The following is a 13,619-nucleotide window of genomic DNA, read 5'->3' as shown; positions in this document are numbered from 1 at the left end:
TTTCTATCCCTCCCCATCCTTTTTCAGGGATCACCGTCACAAGATTGCCTTTCAACGGGGGTCCAGTCTCTTCTTCAGGCAGGGACCATAGAGGAAGTTCCATTTTCCCGCAGGGGAAAAGGCTTCTATTTCCACTGCTTCCTGATCCCCAAAGCAAAAGGGGGCCTCAGGCCTAGTTTAGATCTGAGATCTGAACAAATTCCTGAAGAAAATAAAATTCTTTGAGTGCTGGTCCCTTTGTGGATTCCATACATGGGATATGCGTGCACCTAAATCCAGAGATTTTAACAAGCCGTGTCCACTGGCCCAACACCTGTGCATGGGGTGCACGCACACCTACAGTGAAATGGACATATATCCAAAATGTCTACAAGAACAACAGTTATGGGAAGGTAGGTAACCAGTTTTCCCCATCTCTACAATGGAGATAATTCTACTTCCTTCTTCCACTCTGTCTTGGCTATTTTGATTTATAAGATCTTTGTGACAGGGACCGTCTCTTAGTTACACAGTGGATCCTGGTTTTGGTCGGAGTCTCAAGGCATTAGTGTAAAACAAATTATTGTTTCGGAGAGATCTGTTATTAATTATAGAAGTTAAAGTTACAATAACTTAGAAGTTTGCCATTTGATCTGGCATTTTCCACGCTTAGTCTCAGCCCAGATGTTTCTGGGGAATGGGGGGGAAGGAAAAGGTAAGAAGTTTGAACCAAATCTGTTTAACTGTTGAGTTGTTACAAGTATGGAGGGGTGGGGAAAATGTTTGTTCCATTTAAGTAAATGTCATGATTTTTTTTTTAAACTTTCACAACTCTGTAATTTTAAATTTTCAAGATAATTTAGGACTAAAACTTTCCATGTTTTTACAGAAAACTTAATGCTGACATTTGAAATGGAAATACATCACAGTATTGTAGTTAGTTATAACCATAGTTCCAATTCATCACCGACTTCAGTGCAGAAACTAATTCGGTACTGATGTCTTTGTGCAACTATAGAGCTCCCATGCTCTGCAGACGGACGCTGCTCTCCTCAGTGTAGAAATGTATGCTGAGTGCCCCAAATAATTGGAATGAGATAAACAGTACATTTATAACACCTCTGTTCCATTTATACTGTAACTCAATGACTCGCCATGCATCCCCACCTTCTGCTCCATAAGATACCCCAGTATGTGTGCTTTGCTTCTGACATCATACTACAGAACCTTGCTGACAAGGCAAGTTCCATGTTGTTCTTAACCATAGTGAATGGCTCCAAAACTTTATATTTTATCATACCCAATGGGATATAAAATAAGATTATTAAGAAATTTACGGAATTATGCTGTATTATAAGCAAACGGGGCAAAACCTCCCAGGATTGATCTTGTCTTGATAGGCTTGTTTCAGTGAGGTTGCACGGCAAATTGGGTTATCAGCATGATGCGTGCTGGGGTTTCCCAAAGGGCAGAGACCAGTAATCCACAACCAACCTGAACTTTGTGTATCCTGAAATGGAAAACTAAAGGTGCACGTTACTCTATAAATGTGCTGAATACCTATCTTACTTTGAATTTAGGGAGCATGCATTTCTAAATGAATTTGATCATTTAAAAATATCTTCACACAGCACTGTAAAGAAGACAAGCAATGGACTTTAGTGTACATAAATTGCAAGCAATGCTCAGAGTCTACCTTAGGGTGACCAGATGTCCCGATTTTATAGGGACAGTCCTGATTTTAGGGTCTTTTTCTTATATAGGCTCCTATTACCTCCCCAGCCCTGTCCCGATTTTTCACATTTCCTGTCTGGTCACCCTAGTCTACATGCTGCAGGGATTTTAAATTAGATTTGTATAAGAAGCTTTGTCCCTTTGTAATATTATATCAACTGTCATCACAGATCACCCTAGTGCTGTATTGATAATTAGGAGCAAATAAATGAAGTACCTATTTGTTTCTTTTCTCCCAACAGAAACTTACGAAGACTTTGACTCCAGGGTAATTGAGGTAAGTGTTGCAAAAATCTTCAAGGACTTATATTTTTAAATATAAAATAATGATGATTAAATCCTACACTTTAATTATTGGCCTCTAATAAATCAGCTTTATTGTGATGGGAGCTAGACGGACTGAGGGAAGTATGAAACAATGTTCTATTTCAGATGCACAATAAAATCTGCCATTCTTTTAACCGATGTTTGATCTTCTGTGCTATACAGATAGTACCGAATTCAGAGGCAGCTTTGTATGACATTGAAAAGACAAATGTTTGAAAATAACACTTGTGCATAGTTCTTCCTTAAGCTAAAGCAAGTTGGCTGAAGAGAGTATTTCTTCATGTCCCCTATTATCTCCTACTACAAAACAAAGTTCTATATAGCAAATACCAGCAGTTCTCAAACTGTGGCTCAGGACCCCAAAGTGGGTCACGACCCCATTTTAATTGGGTCACCAAGGCCTGCATTAGACTTGCTGGGACTCAGGACTGAAGCTGAAGCCCGATCTCCATCCCCACCTTGGGCATCAGAGCTCGGGCTCTCTCCCTCACCCCCCACCCCCCGGTCATGTAGTAACTGTTGTCAGAAGGGGGTTACGATGTAGTGAAGTTTGAGAACCCCTGGCAAATACAATAGCTCAATTTGTGAAGAAACAGAAGCAAATAGGCAAGTCAATTACAAGAGGTGTGCATGGTCGGTCCCCTCCCTCATTTTAAAACCAGAAAAGCCCAGGAAGTTTTGTTGTTTGTTTTTTAATTTCCCAAATGCTTTACCTGATGTGCCTCAGACCTCCTAGGGAAAACGCTAACCTGGCATAAACTCAAGCATGTGAAATTTCAGGTTGATTAAGGTGGTGTTGGTAACCACAATCCTAAGGCTGATAATGGAAGGTTAGCCTTAGAATCATAGAATATCAGGGTTGGAAGGGACCTCAGGAGGTCATCTAGTCCAACCCCCTGCTCAAAGCAGGACCAATCCCCAACTAACTCATCCCAGCCAGGGCTTTCTCAAGCCTGACCTTAAAAACCTCAAAGGAAGGAGATTCAACCACCTCCCTAGGTAACCCATTCCACTGCTTCACCACCCTCCTGTTGAAAAAGATTTTCCTAATATCCAACCTAAACCTCTCCCACTGCAACTTGAGACCATTACTCCTTGTTCTGTCATCTGCTACCATTGAGAACAGTCTAGATCCATCCTCTTTGGAACCCCCTTTCAGGTAGTTGAAAGCAGCTATCAAATCCCCCCTCATTCTTCTCTTCTGCAGACTAAACAATTCCAGTTCCCTCAGCCTTTCCTAATAAGTCATGTGTTCCAGTCCCCTAATCATTTTTGTTGCCCTCTGCTTTCCAATTTTTCCACATCTGTCTTATAGTGTGGGGCCCAAAACTGGACGTAGTACTCCAGATGAGGCCTCACCAATGTCGAATAGAGGGGAACGATCACATCCCTCGATCTGCTGGCAATGCCCCTACTTATACAGCCCAAAATGCCGTTAGCCTTCTTGGCAACAAGGGCACACTGTTGACTCATATCCAGCTTCTCGTCCACCGTAACCCCTAGGTCCTTTTCTGCAGAACTGCTGCAGAGCCATTCGGTCCCTAGTCTGTAGCAGTGCATGGGATTCTTCCTTCCTAAGTGTAGGACTCTGCGCTTGTCCTTGTTGAACCTCATCAGATTTCTTTTGGCCCAATCCTCTAATTTGTCTAGGGCCCTCTGTATCCTATCCCTACCCTCCAGTGTATCTACCACTCCTCCCACTTTAGTGTCCTCTGCAAACTTGCTGAGGGTGCAGTCCACGCCATCCTCCAGATCATTAACGAAGACATTGAACAAAACCAGCCCCAGGACCAACCCGTGGGGCACTTTGCTTGATACTGGCTGCCAACTAGACATGGAGCAATACCCTTTGAGCCTGACGATCTAGCCAGCTTTCTATCCACCTTATAGTCCATTCATCCAGCCCATACTACTTTAACTTGCTGGCAAGAATACCGTGGGAGACCGTGTCAAAAGCTTTGCTAAAGTCAAGGAATAACACATCCATTGCTTTCCCCTCATCCACAGAGCCAGTTATCTCGTCAGAGAAGGCAATTAGATTAGTCAGGCATGACTTGCCCTTGGTGAATCCATGCTGACTGTTCCTGATCACTTTCCTCTCCTCTAAGTGCTTCAGAATTAATTCCTTGAGAACCGGCTCCAGGATTTTTCCAGGGACTGAGGTGAGGCTGACTGCCTTGTAGTTTCCCGGATCCTCCTCTTTCCATTTTTTAAAGATGGGCTCTACATTAGCCTTTTTCCAGTCATCCGGGACTTCCCCCGATTGCCATGAGTTTTCAAAGATAATGGCTAATGGCTCTGCAATCACATCCGCCAACTCCTTTAGCACCCTCGGATGCAGCGCATCTGGCCCCATGGACTTGTGCACGTCCAGCTTTTCTAAATAGTCCCGAACCACTTCTTTCTCCACAGAGGGCTGGCCACCTCCTCTCCATTCTGTGCTGTCCAGTGCAGTAGTCTGGGAGCTGACCTTGTTCGTGAAGACAGGCAAAAAAAACATTGAGTACATCCTCTGTCACTAGGTTGCCTCCCTCATTCAGTAAGAGGTCCACGCTTTCCTTGGCTTTCTTCTTGTTGCTAACATACCTGAAGAAGCCCTTCTTGTTACTCTTAATATCTCTTGCTAGCTGCAACTCCAGGTGTGATTTGGTCTTCCTGATTTCACTCCTGCATGCTTGAGCAGTATTTTTATACTCATCCCTGGTCATTTGTCCAATCTTCCACTTCTTGCAAGCTTCTTTTTTGTGTTTAGCCTTCAACCTTAATAATAAAGGTGCTCTTGTGTCAGCATATATTCTCTAATTGGGTAAGATTTTAGTACCTTTTAAACTGTTGAGGAAAAGATGTTAATGCCTAGCTATATTTACTTCCACTGGTCTTTTTATCTCCTCTTGATAAGCAAGCTACAGCACTGGCTGTAGTTCCCACTATCTAGTTCAGCCTTGACACTGTAGATTCCCTCAGACCTACCTCTCAGTCTTTAGTCATGGTGAAATATTTTGGAATTGTTCTGAATCTTCAACTTCATGATTGGTTGCTTTTTTTCAACATCTTTGGAATTTTTTTTAACAGCAGTTGCATTAAAATGCATCCTGTATGTCGTAAGTACTTTCTGAAGTCCGTGAACCACCTTAACAAATGTTAGAAACGTTTCCCGAGTTGCCTTGGCAGGTTTTGGTAATGGTGAATGTTAGTGTGGCAGCTGAGTTCAGATCACTTTATAAAAATAAAGTGATCCAAAAGCATGTGTGAGCAAAAACTCATGTATAATCCTTATTGAGTTCACATGGCAGCATTTTAACACTTCTGAGGAAGATAGAAACAAGAAAAGTGATACTGTGTAATGTTGGGGATCAGGGAACTACAGAAAGTGTAAAACTCTTATTGAGCCTTCTGCACTACATCATATTCTATAGAGCAATGATTCTCGCCTCTGAAATGTGGTGTGGGGATGGAGAATGTTGTAGCCAAGGAAAATTACATGTGCTATCTGCAATTACGACCTATTTCCTAGAATACAAGTTGAAGGGCCTTACAAGCTATTTTCAGTATGGTTCTCAAAAATAAGTTGCGTGAAATATGTACATTTGTTAGATTGTTTATTTTCTGCATTTTTTTGTGTGTATTTCTGTGGAAAATATTGTTGGTTGTTGTAAGGCTTAATGAGTTAATATTTGCAAAATTCTGTGTGATCCTTGTGTGCAAAGTGAGGAGGTAGTGAGAAGTGATATTGGTTACTAAACCCATATTGCTATCAAAATGTTCCGTAACTGATGGCAAAACTTTAGGCTAAGGGTTATCCATCCAAGTTCCTCACCAGCCATGGTTTTAGGGAAAATGATTTTAAAAGATTTAAAACTTAATTTCAATTTGAAAACAAAATATTACAAAAATGGAGACTTTGTGGTGGGGAGGTATAAAGTTTTTATTGCACAGGTCTGGAATGACCTCATTATTTATCAATGGTGAAGTTATTAATGAATTATGCAATTCATCCAAAAACAGTGTACGTTAACGCTTAGCACCACACAACACCATGCCATCACATATCATGTTTATGCCCCCCCATTTGTCTTATATTAGTCTCTCTCTGTTCCATTTGAAATGCTTTAGTTGCTATGGAAACAATGACATTGCATAGGCAATATTTAGTGATATCCTTAGATACAGAACAAAGTCAATGTCTGTGACTCATTTGCCACCAGTTCACATGCAGGTATTGTGTCCTTCAGAATGGATATCAACTGTTCGAATGCCAAAAATGTTTTGCCTTCTGTTAGCATGCTCCCCCTTTCTCCCCTGACTGCAGTGAGGCTGGGGCAGTGACAGCAGCCTCGCCACTCGGACCTCCATCAGAACTCAGTAGTTCTTGGACAGCTATGCCCTTAGTGTCTCAGACCCCTTGAGTGGGCCTGAGCCACCTGCCTCTGAAATTCGTCCTCTTTAAGGTGTCTCAAGTTGGGCACCCAAAAACTCAGCTCACAAAATCACTAGTCGCTTGTGAAAATCACGGCCTATTTTTATTCCTTTAAAGTAGTTCTGCTTCTCCTTCATGGGTAAGTAAGGAGGGAAGGTCAATTATGTGCTAATTGTGGCAGCTTACTGTAGGCCAGTGAACCAGACATTGGGGCCACGTGAAATGGCAGGTTCTAGCAGCTTTTCAAAGCGGTGAACTGTGCCAGTGATCCTTTTATGGGGCTGCACATTGGGACCTGACAGCTCTGAGGAGAATTTTTCAGAGGGAGTTTCCAGCAGGAAATTGGGAGAGGAAAAGGTACTGCAAAGGCATAAACCATCACAATGGCTTCTGAAATCTTGTATTTTAAAATGCTGCATAATTACAAAAGCATAATCTTTTTACTGCCACTTTAAAACAAACTTTCATATGTTATTTTAAAAACAGGTAAGAGTGGTTATTAACAAAGTTGTTTCAATTCCAAGCTAACTTTATGTTTATACATCAATTATTAACACCTCAGCAGAGAGATAAATAATGGAAATAGACTCTGAAGTACAGTGGAGCTGACTGACCTGTAGTAGGATCTGTGCACATGCATAAATCTTTGATTTTTAATTGCAAATAAGTTCTCTTCACCTCCATTGGAATTCTATATGTGATTACAAATTTCACAGCATGTGTTTTTTCAGAAGAATTTAAGCTAATGACCTGATCCAAAATATATTGTGACAAAGTTCCTCCTCTGCCTTGGTCGGTCCTGCGCTTATTGGCAGATTTGCTGTCCTCAGAGATTCACGGCAGCCCTTAGTTTGGCCACTTTTGCTAGTGGCTCAAACCTGCCGTTCACTCAGCTAACCTCATCACTGGCTAGAATGGGGAAAAGGAAGGAGAACAATCCCCGCAGTCTATGCTGATCCACCTAGTGGGTCAGGGGACAGGCCAGGGACCTTCCCCTCTGGTGGGACCCGCAGTCCAGGTCAACTCCTCTTATATCCAGTAGGGGGATGGGGGAACCTGGGCCCGCCCTTGACACCGGCTTCCAGCCCAGGGCCCTGTGGATCACAGCTGTTTACAGTATTTCTTGTAACACCTGTGGGACAGCTACAACTCCATGGGCTACTTCGCCATGGCCTCCTCCCAACACCTTCTGTATCCTTACCACAAGACCTTCCTCCTGTTGCCAGATAGCGTTTATACTCCTCAGTCCTCCAGCAGCACACCCTCTCACTCTCAGCTCCTTGCACGCCCCTCACTGACTGAAGTCCTTTTTAAATCAGGTGCCCTGATTAGCCTGCCTGTATTAATTGATTCTAGCAGCTTCTTAATTGGCTCCAGGTGTCCTAATTAGTCTGCCTGCCTTAATTGGTTCAAGCAAGTTCCTGATTGTTCTGGAACCTCCCCTGTTACCTTACCCAGGGAAAAGGGACCTGCGTAATCTGGGGCTAATATATCTGCCTTCTATCACTCTTCTATTTTACTTGGTTTCCAGGTCCTGTGGATCCCCCTCTTAGGCTGAGGGGGGGATCCTTTAGCAGTGGGCGAGCTTCCGCCCATCCACTTCCTGGATCCCAATAGGATCACTCTTCTGTGGCCATCTGGCCCGACCCTGTCACAGTATATATATGAAGCTTTTAAAGACACACCACCATTGGGCAGCTGCAGACTCTGGCACCATGGAACGCCCTATAGAAAGCCTTCTTTCTGTCCTGCAGCTGGGAGTGGGACACATACTTAGAGGAAAAAGAACCCATAGAACAAATTCCTTGCCTGCCAGAAGGCCTGTACTCCAGTTCCCCAATGCGCCCAGCTCCTGGAGCACCTGCAGTAAGTATAGTTGAGATCCCCTATGGGAAGACAAATCAGATCAATGTAATTGACAAATTTACCTGGGAAGGAAGAGCAGAGTCTTTGGTACCATCCCCTCTCCATAAAATAGTAATCTGCAGCTGCTGACAGGTTCCCTATAACTGAGTGCTTCCTTCCCCACGTGAATAGCTTTCCCCCGTTTGGACCAGGGCTGGAGGGACACTCTCATTCCCATGACTGAGTGTGATTTCCATATATGGTGAAGGGGTCTCAGCAGAGTCTCTGCTGCTGCTGTTCAAAAGCAGGTGGCCTCAGGCAGCTGCAGAAAGCTGTGCAGAGCTAGCAGCCAGGGAGGTCCTGTGGTGCTGGATGGGCCCTGCGGAATGTGACTAGCATAGCTTTGGCATGTAAATAATATAATAAGTACCAAGAATGGATCTAGTATTTTATGATAGCATGTCATTCTCGAAAGCTAGCTACAGGCTGCAGCTAAGGGTTCTCTTGATGCATCTTCCTGCAATAGTCCTGAACAACTGCGGCGGGATGGTGCTTGTCAGTGACTTCTGGCCAGTTAACTACATATGAATTTCTGCAGCTGAGATATTTTCTAACTAGAGAGTTGTGCATCGGCCTCTTAGACATAGGCCCAATGAAAAGCCTGTGTCTCTCCCAGATCTATCATAGTTTTCGATACGAGAACATTCCTACTCGATTAGTATCCAACAGTTTCGTTATTAAATTTAGTAGATTTCTAACTCCATTTCTAATCATGATCTGAGGTCTGGGGAATAAGCTTAGGACATTATACATGCCTTAATCCACAGCAGGTCTCTTTGTGCAAATCTTCCAAAGTCTTCAAAGATCAAGTGTAGAATATGGCTCTTACACATGGGTTCTAGTCCAGGCTGTGCCATTGGCTTGCTTTGGCAAGTCACATACCTGCTCTGTGCCTCAGTTTTCCCATCTGTAAAGTGGAGATGATGATTCTGACCTTCTTTGTATAGCATTTTGAGATCTATAAGACCTGTGAAGTAGTAGTATTCTGATAATACAGTAACTAAACTTGCATCCGATGAAGCGAGCTCTAGCTCACGAAAGCTTATGCTCAGATAAATTTGTTAGTCTCTGAGGTGCCACAAGTACTCCTTTTTCTTTTTGTGAATACAGACTAACACGGCTGCTACTCTGAAACCTGGAGTTTACACCAATGCAGTGTTGTCATCAGACTCAGCAAACAGCCTGGAGCAACAAACTGTGTGAGGCACTCCGTTACCCCATTCATCTCCCTGGGATATTAATTGTAAAGCCTAATGAAGACTCCCTGGGATATTAATTGTAAAGCCTACTGTGGACATTTCATAACTATTTCACTGCTGATCATATTAGCATATAGAAGGAGGGAAGAGTGCAGGAGGGAAGCTTATAGGAAGGAAGTGGGAGTTGCTGCTTGGGGGAAAGTGTTGAGAGGAGAAGAAGACACACCGGGAGGAGGAAAGGAAGAGAAACAAAGGGCAGAAACACAATGATGGTCCTAAAAGCAAGCCTTGTTTACTGCTGAATGTGACAAGACACTTATTTAAGTGACGGGTTTCAGAGTAGCAGCCGTGTTAGTCTGTATTCGCAAAAAGAAAATGGGAAAGTGACTGGCTATCTGTATTATTGCCATCAACTACCCCGGCTATTAGACTGTTTTGTCTGTTCTCATGTGAGGTCTTCTGGGGGACCTGGGACCTGCATTTTCAGACATGCTTAGAATCCACAGCTCTCTTTGACTTCAGTTGGAGTTATAAATGTTCTGCACATCTGAAAAGCCAGCCCAAGTTGTCTCAAGTTGGACATCCAAAATCAGAGCCCACTTTTGAAAATGTGGGTGACTGTTCTGTAGTCACACAGGAAGTATGTGGCAGAGATGGGAATAGAACCTAAGAATCCCGACTTGATATTATCTCCTTGTTTACTTGTATTCCCTACTCTGTTCATCTCTCTCTTCTAGTTAGATTGTAAGCTCTTTTGGGGGCAGGGACTGTCCTTTTGTTCTGTTTGTGCAGCACCTAGCATGGTGTGGTCCTGGGCCGTGACCAGAGCTCGTAGGCACTATAGTAATAAGCCACTAGACCATGCTTCTTCCTTCTCTGTTTCAAGGGAGAAAATTTAAAAATCGGTAACTCCAGAGTTGGAAACATTTTTAGAATTGATTTGCACCTGAAGTGAGCTTCAGTAGCTGTGTTCCCAACTCTAAACTGGGAGCTCTATCATAGATGCGTTGACAAACTCTTTACTACTGGGTGGTGAAATAACACACTAGAATCATTCCATTCTTTTTCTTCACTAAGAAAATAAGCCTATGTATGTATAAAAGTTTGCAAATGTTTAGTCTGCACAGATTGCCAGATAGCCTATATGACTTATATGAAATATCTTGATTGATTAAAGTGTTGTGATGTTTTGTCAGGTTACACAAAATAGTTTTTTGCTTTATTTAGATAGATGATGTGTGTCCAAAAAGAGTTGCTTCACTGAGTTTTAATTCACGTAGCCCTTGTGAAGTTTTGCTGAACTGCTGTTTTCTGAAGATATTTCATCTTTGCTGTTGTGAGTAAACTAACTGAGGATTCATCATAGACTGTGGTATAATCAATAAATCATATGCCAGATGTCATCATTCTGCGCGTTAAGTCATATTTTATACCACTCGGTGCAGATTGTAGACTTGTTTTTCTGGGTTATAATTGCTAGACAGTTAAGTTCCATCTGTTTTCCCCCAAAGGAAGGGGGATGAGCAGAAGTTCCCTTTGACTTAACACTTTTGTGTCTTCTATTCCGTTCTGAAGGCAATTCTTGCTCCTACGTGGTTCCCTGAAATAAACAGTCTTTGTTCCTGAGAATAAATGTGCATGACACATTGGTCATAGCAGTTGATCAGTTTAGGATTTCCCCCGAGAGCATTAATGCTTTGAGAGAAAATAATATGAATGTGTGGCCTAAAAGGCTTTAGCTAATAAATGAAGATCAGTCCCAATGCTAGCAGTACCTCACTTTCTGTGACTCTGTTCACCTGTGTGTGATTGCACAACCCTCGTGTAAGAGGAGCTCAGGCTCTAGGGGTCCCCACAATGGTGACATGCTGTCTCGCTCCTCCGCTTTGCTTGCACGTAGCCCCACTCTTTTATACTTTAGCAGAAAGTAATGAAACAGTGAACAACATGTCCTCACTCTGCTGAGCCCTAATTTCACTGCACGTAAACCGGGATCGCTTAGACAGGTCAAAACCCCACTAGAGGAGCCACCCTGACAGGCTGAATAGGGGTTTTAAAAAAAACCAAAACAATACCTAGTAGGAAATGTCCTTTCTGTCCTCAGAGTTGGGCAGTTACCCAAGCAGCCAAAATGAAGAGGGCACAAGGAAACATCCTCCCCTTTGTGCTCGCACAGCTGAACCCTTTACTGACTTCTCTGTGCTCTCTGCACAGTTCTGTATGGAGTGGAAGCACCTGCTACGAAGTCAGGAACACTTTTCCCAGCATTGCCAGGGGAGGGAGAGAGGCATCATCTCACTTTCCTCGCTGGTCTGCCACCACCCAGGTGGAGCTCCTCTGTAGCAACGAAATAGACCACGCCTTCTCATATGGCTCTTCAGGTCATGACTATCCTGGGGATCAGCAAAGCACAAAATTCTTAAAAACCATGAGATACATTTTTCTTACAAGTGTGGGTGGCCGTTTGTGGATTTCAAAGTTTATTTTCTAACAAGTGTGTCAAAATAGAATTTATTTTAATTTAGTCACACCTCTGTTGCAGTAGTTAAACTAAAATATTCTAACAGTACCTGAGAGTTCTTTGCTTTTGTTTAGCTTCATGGCGTACTGTTGCAAGTGGCTTTTGCTCTTACAGTTCCATGCCCCAGATGATTGCCAGTTTGGACGCGACAGAGAAGGTGTTAGGTAATGTTGGGGCCTTCCGTGTGTGTTAGGTTTTTTTTACACTCAAGGTATAACTATTAGATTAAATTATAAAACTAGCCTTGGCACAACACAGTACCGTTGCAGTTAGTCTGTTTATGTCTGCTTCATTTGAACAGGAAAAAATGTTTTTAAGAGCAGCAGGAGGCTGTGTGGTTTTAATAGAGTATTATGAATTTTAGCTGATAATGGTAAGAATGGTGGGTCATTTAAAAGAACTGTCCACAGCAGCAAAGATTGTTGGTATCCAAGGCCAGCTATAAACTGAAGTAGATAATTGAGTCCCATCTTTTATATGGTAAGGAGCCTGGGTTTTGAAGTAAACAAGTCTTGTTAGTATTCATACTTTAAATAGATGGCATATCTAGTGCTTCATTTGTATGCATTTCCCATTTTTGTCATTCAGTATTATTCTGTGCTGCTGCTGTCAGGGTGAAAGGACAGGGTGAAAGCTAACCCGGAAGGCTGTTTAATGTTATCCTGCTTTTGTCAGCAGTTCTCTGGAAGTTAAATATACTGCTTTGAGAGAACCTTTTTATGACCAAAGATGCAGCCTTACCAATATTTTGTGAACAACAAAATGTTACCCTACTGTGAACACTGGCTCTTTAGCTATTGAAAGAGAGTAGTACTATTTGGAGGTAGTGCCATTTAGAAAAAGAAAAAGCTGGCTTAACTTTTCCCTAAATGTGAATTAAGATACAAACATGCTGAGGTTTCCAGTAAGCCAGCTCCGAGATCATCACAAAGAAATACTGGCGTACTCTGAGTATTAATACATAGGACTGGGTGTTGTTACAAGATGTGATTTCTAGTCCTGGCCCTCCTGTGTGATTTTGAGCTAATGACTTAAACTCCCTCCCTGTACCTCACTTTCCCCATCTGCCATTAATACTTCCAGTTTCACAGAGATGTTGTCAGGCTCACTTCGTTGTTTACTGAATGCTTTGAGATCCTAGACTGGAAGGTTCAAAAAAAGCCCAAAATGGCAGTGGTGCTTATTACTTAAATTTTGAGCTAATGAGGATTAATAGCTACAGTTATGCTTGACAGAGAGTACATGTGCTATTATTAACGCCTGTAAATGCAAGAGTTCTTTTCTTTTGTCATCTATAATAAAATTAACTTCTTTTCTTTCCTCAGAACATGGGGCCTTCAGTGAACCATGTGGCCACTTAGTAAATGCAGTGCCTAACAGTGTTCTGCAGTCCTGCAGTGTCTTGTAGTTTAGCTTAGTCAGAATTAGAAAACGAGACCTAGTATGCATGAAATAAATCAGGGTGGCATGAAAGCTTGTAAGGTGAGGTCAGAGTTCTTTTGACTCTTGCACACAGGCAAGGGGAAGCTTTAGAAGG

The 13,619-nt window shown here is 42.6% G+C and overlaps 1 protein-coding gene across 2 annotated transcripts in view; it reads left to right on the top strand.

Annotated features, from left to right (window-relative positions):
- The window catches only part of MRPS5 (mitochondrial ribosomal protein S5), a 92,063-nt gene that overhangs the window by 44,696 nt on the left and 33,748 nt on the right, over positions 1-13,619 (top strand). For both annotated transcript variants that reach the window (XM_084622733.1, XM_084622734.1), the window contains one exon: positions 1,956-1,990. In XM_084622733.1, coding sequence (XP_084478859.1) covers positions 1,956-1,990 — 35 coding nt within the window. The remainder of the gene's footprint in view (positions 1-1,955; positions 1,991-13,619) is intronic.

Source organism: Lepidochelys olivacea (assembly GCF_965140295.1).
Source record: "Lepidochelys olivacea isolate rLepOli2 genome assembly, chromosome: 3".
In the NCBI taxonomy this organism is placed as follows: domain Eukaryota; kingdom Metazoa; phylum Chordata; order Testudines; family Cheloniidae; genus Lepidochelys; species Lepidochelys olivacea.
The sequence above is the reverse complement of the archived record's forward strand: the minus strand, read 5'-3'. Positions and strand labels throughout refer to the sequence as shown.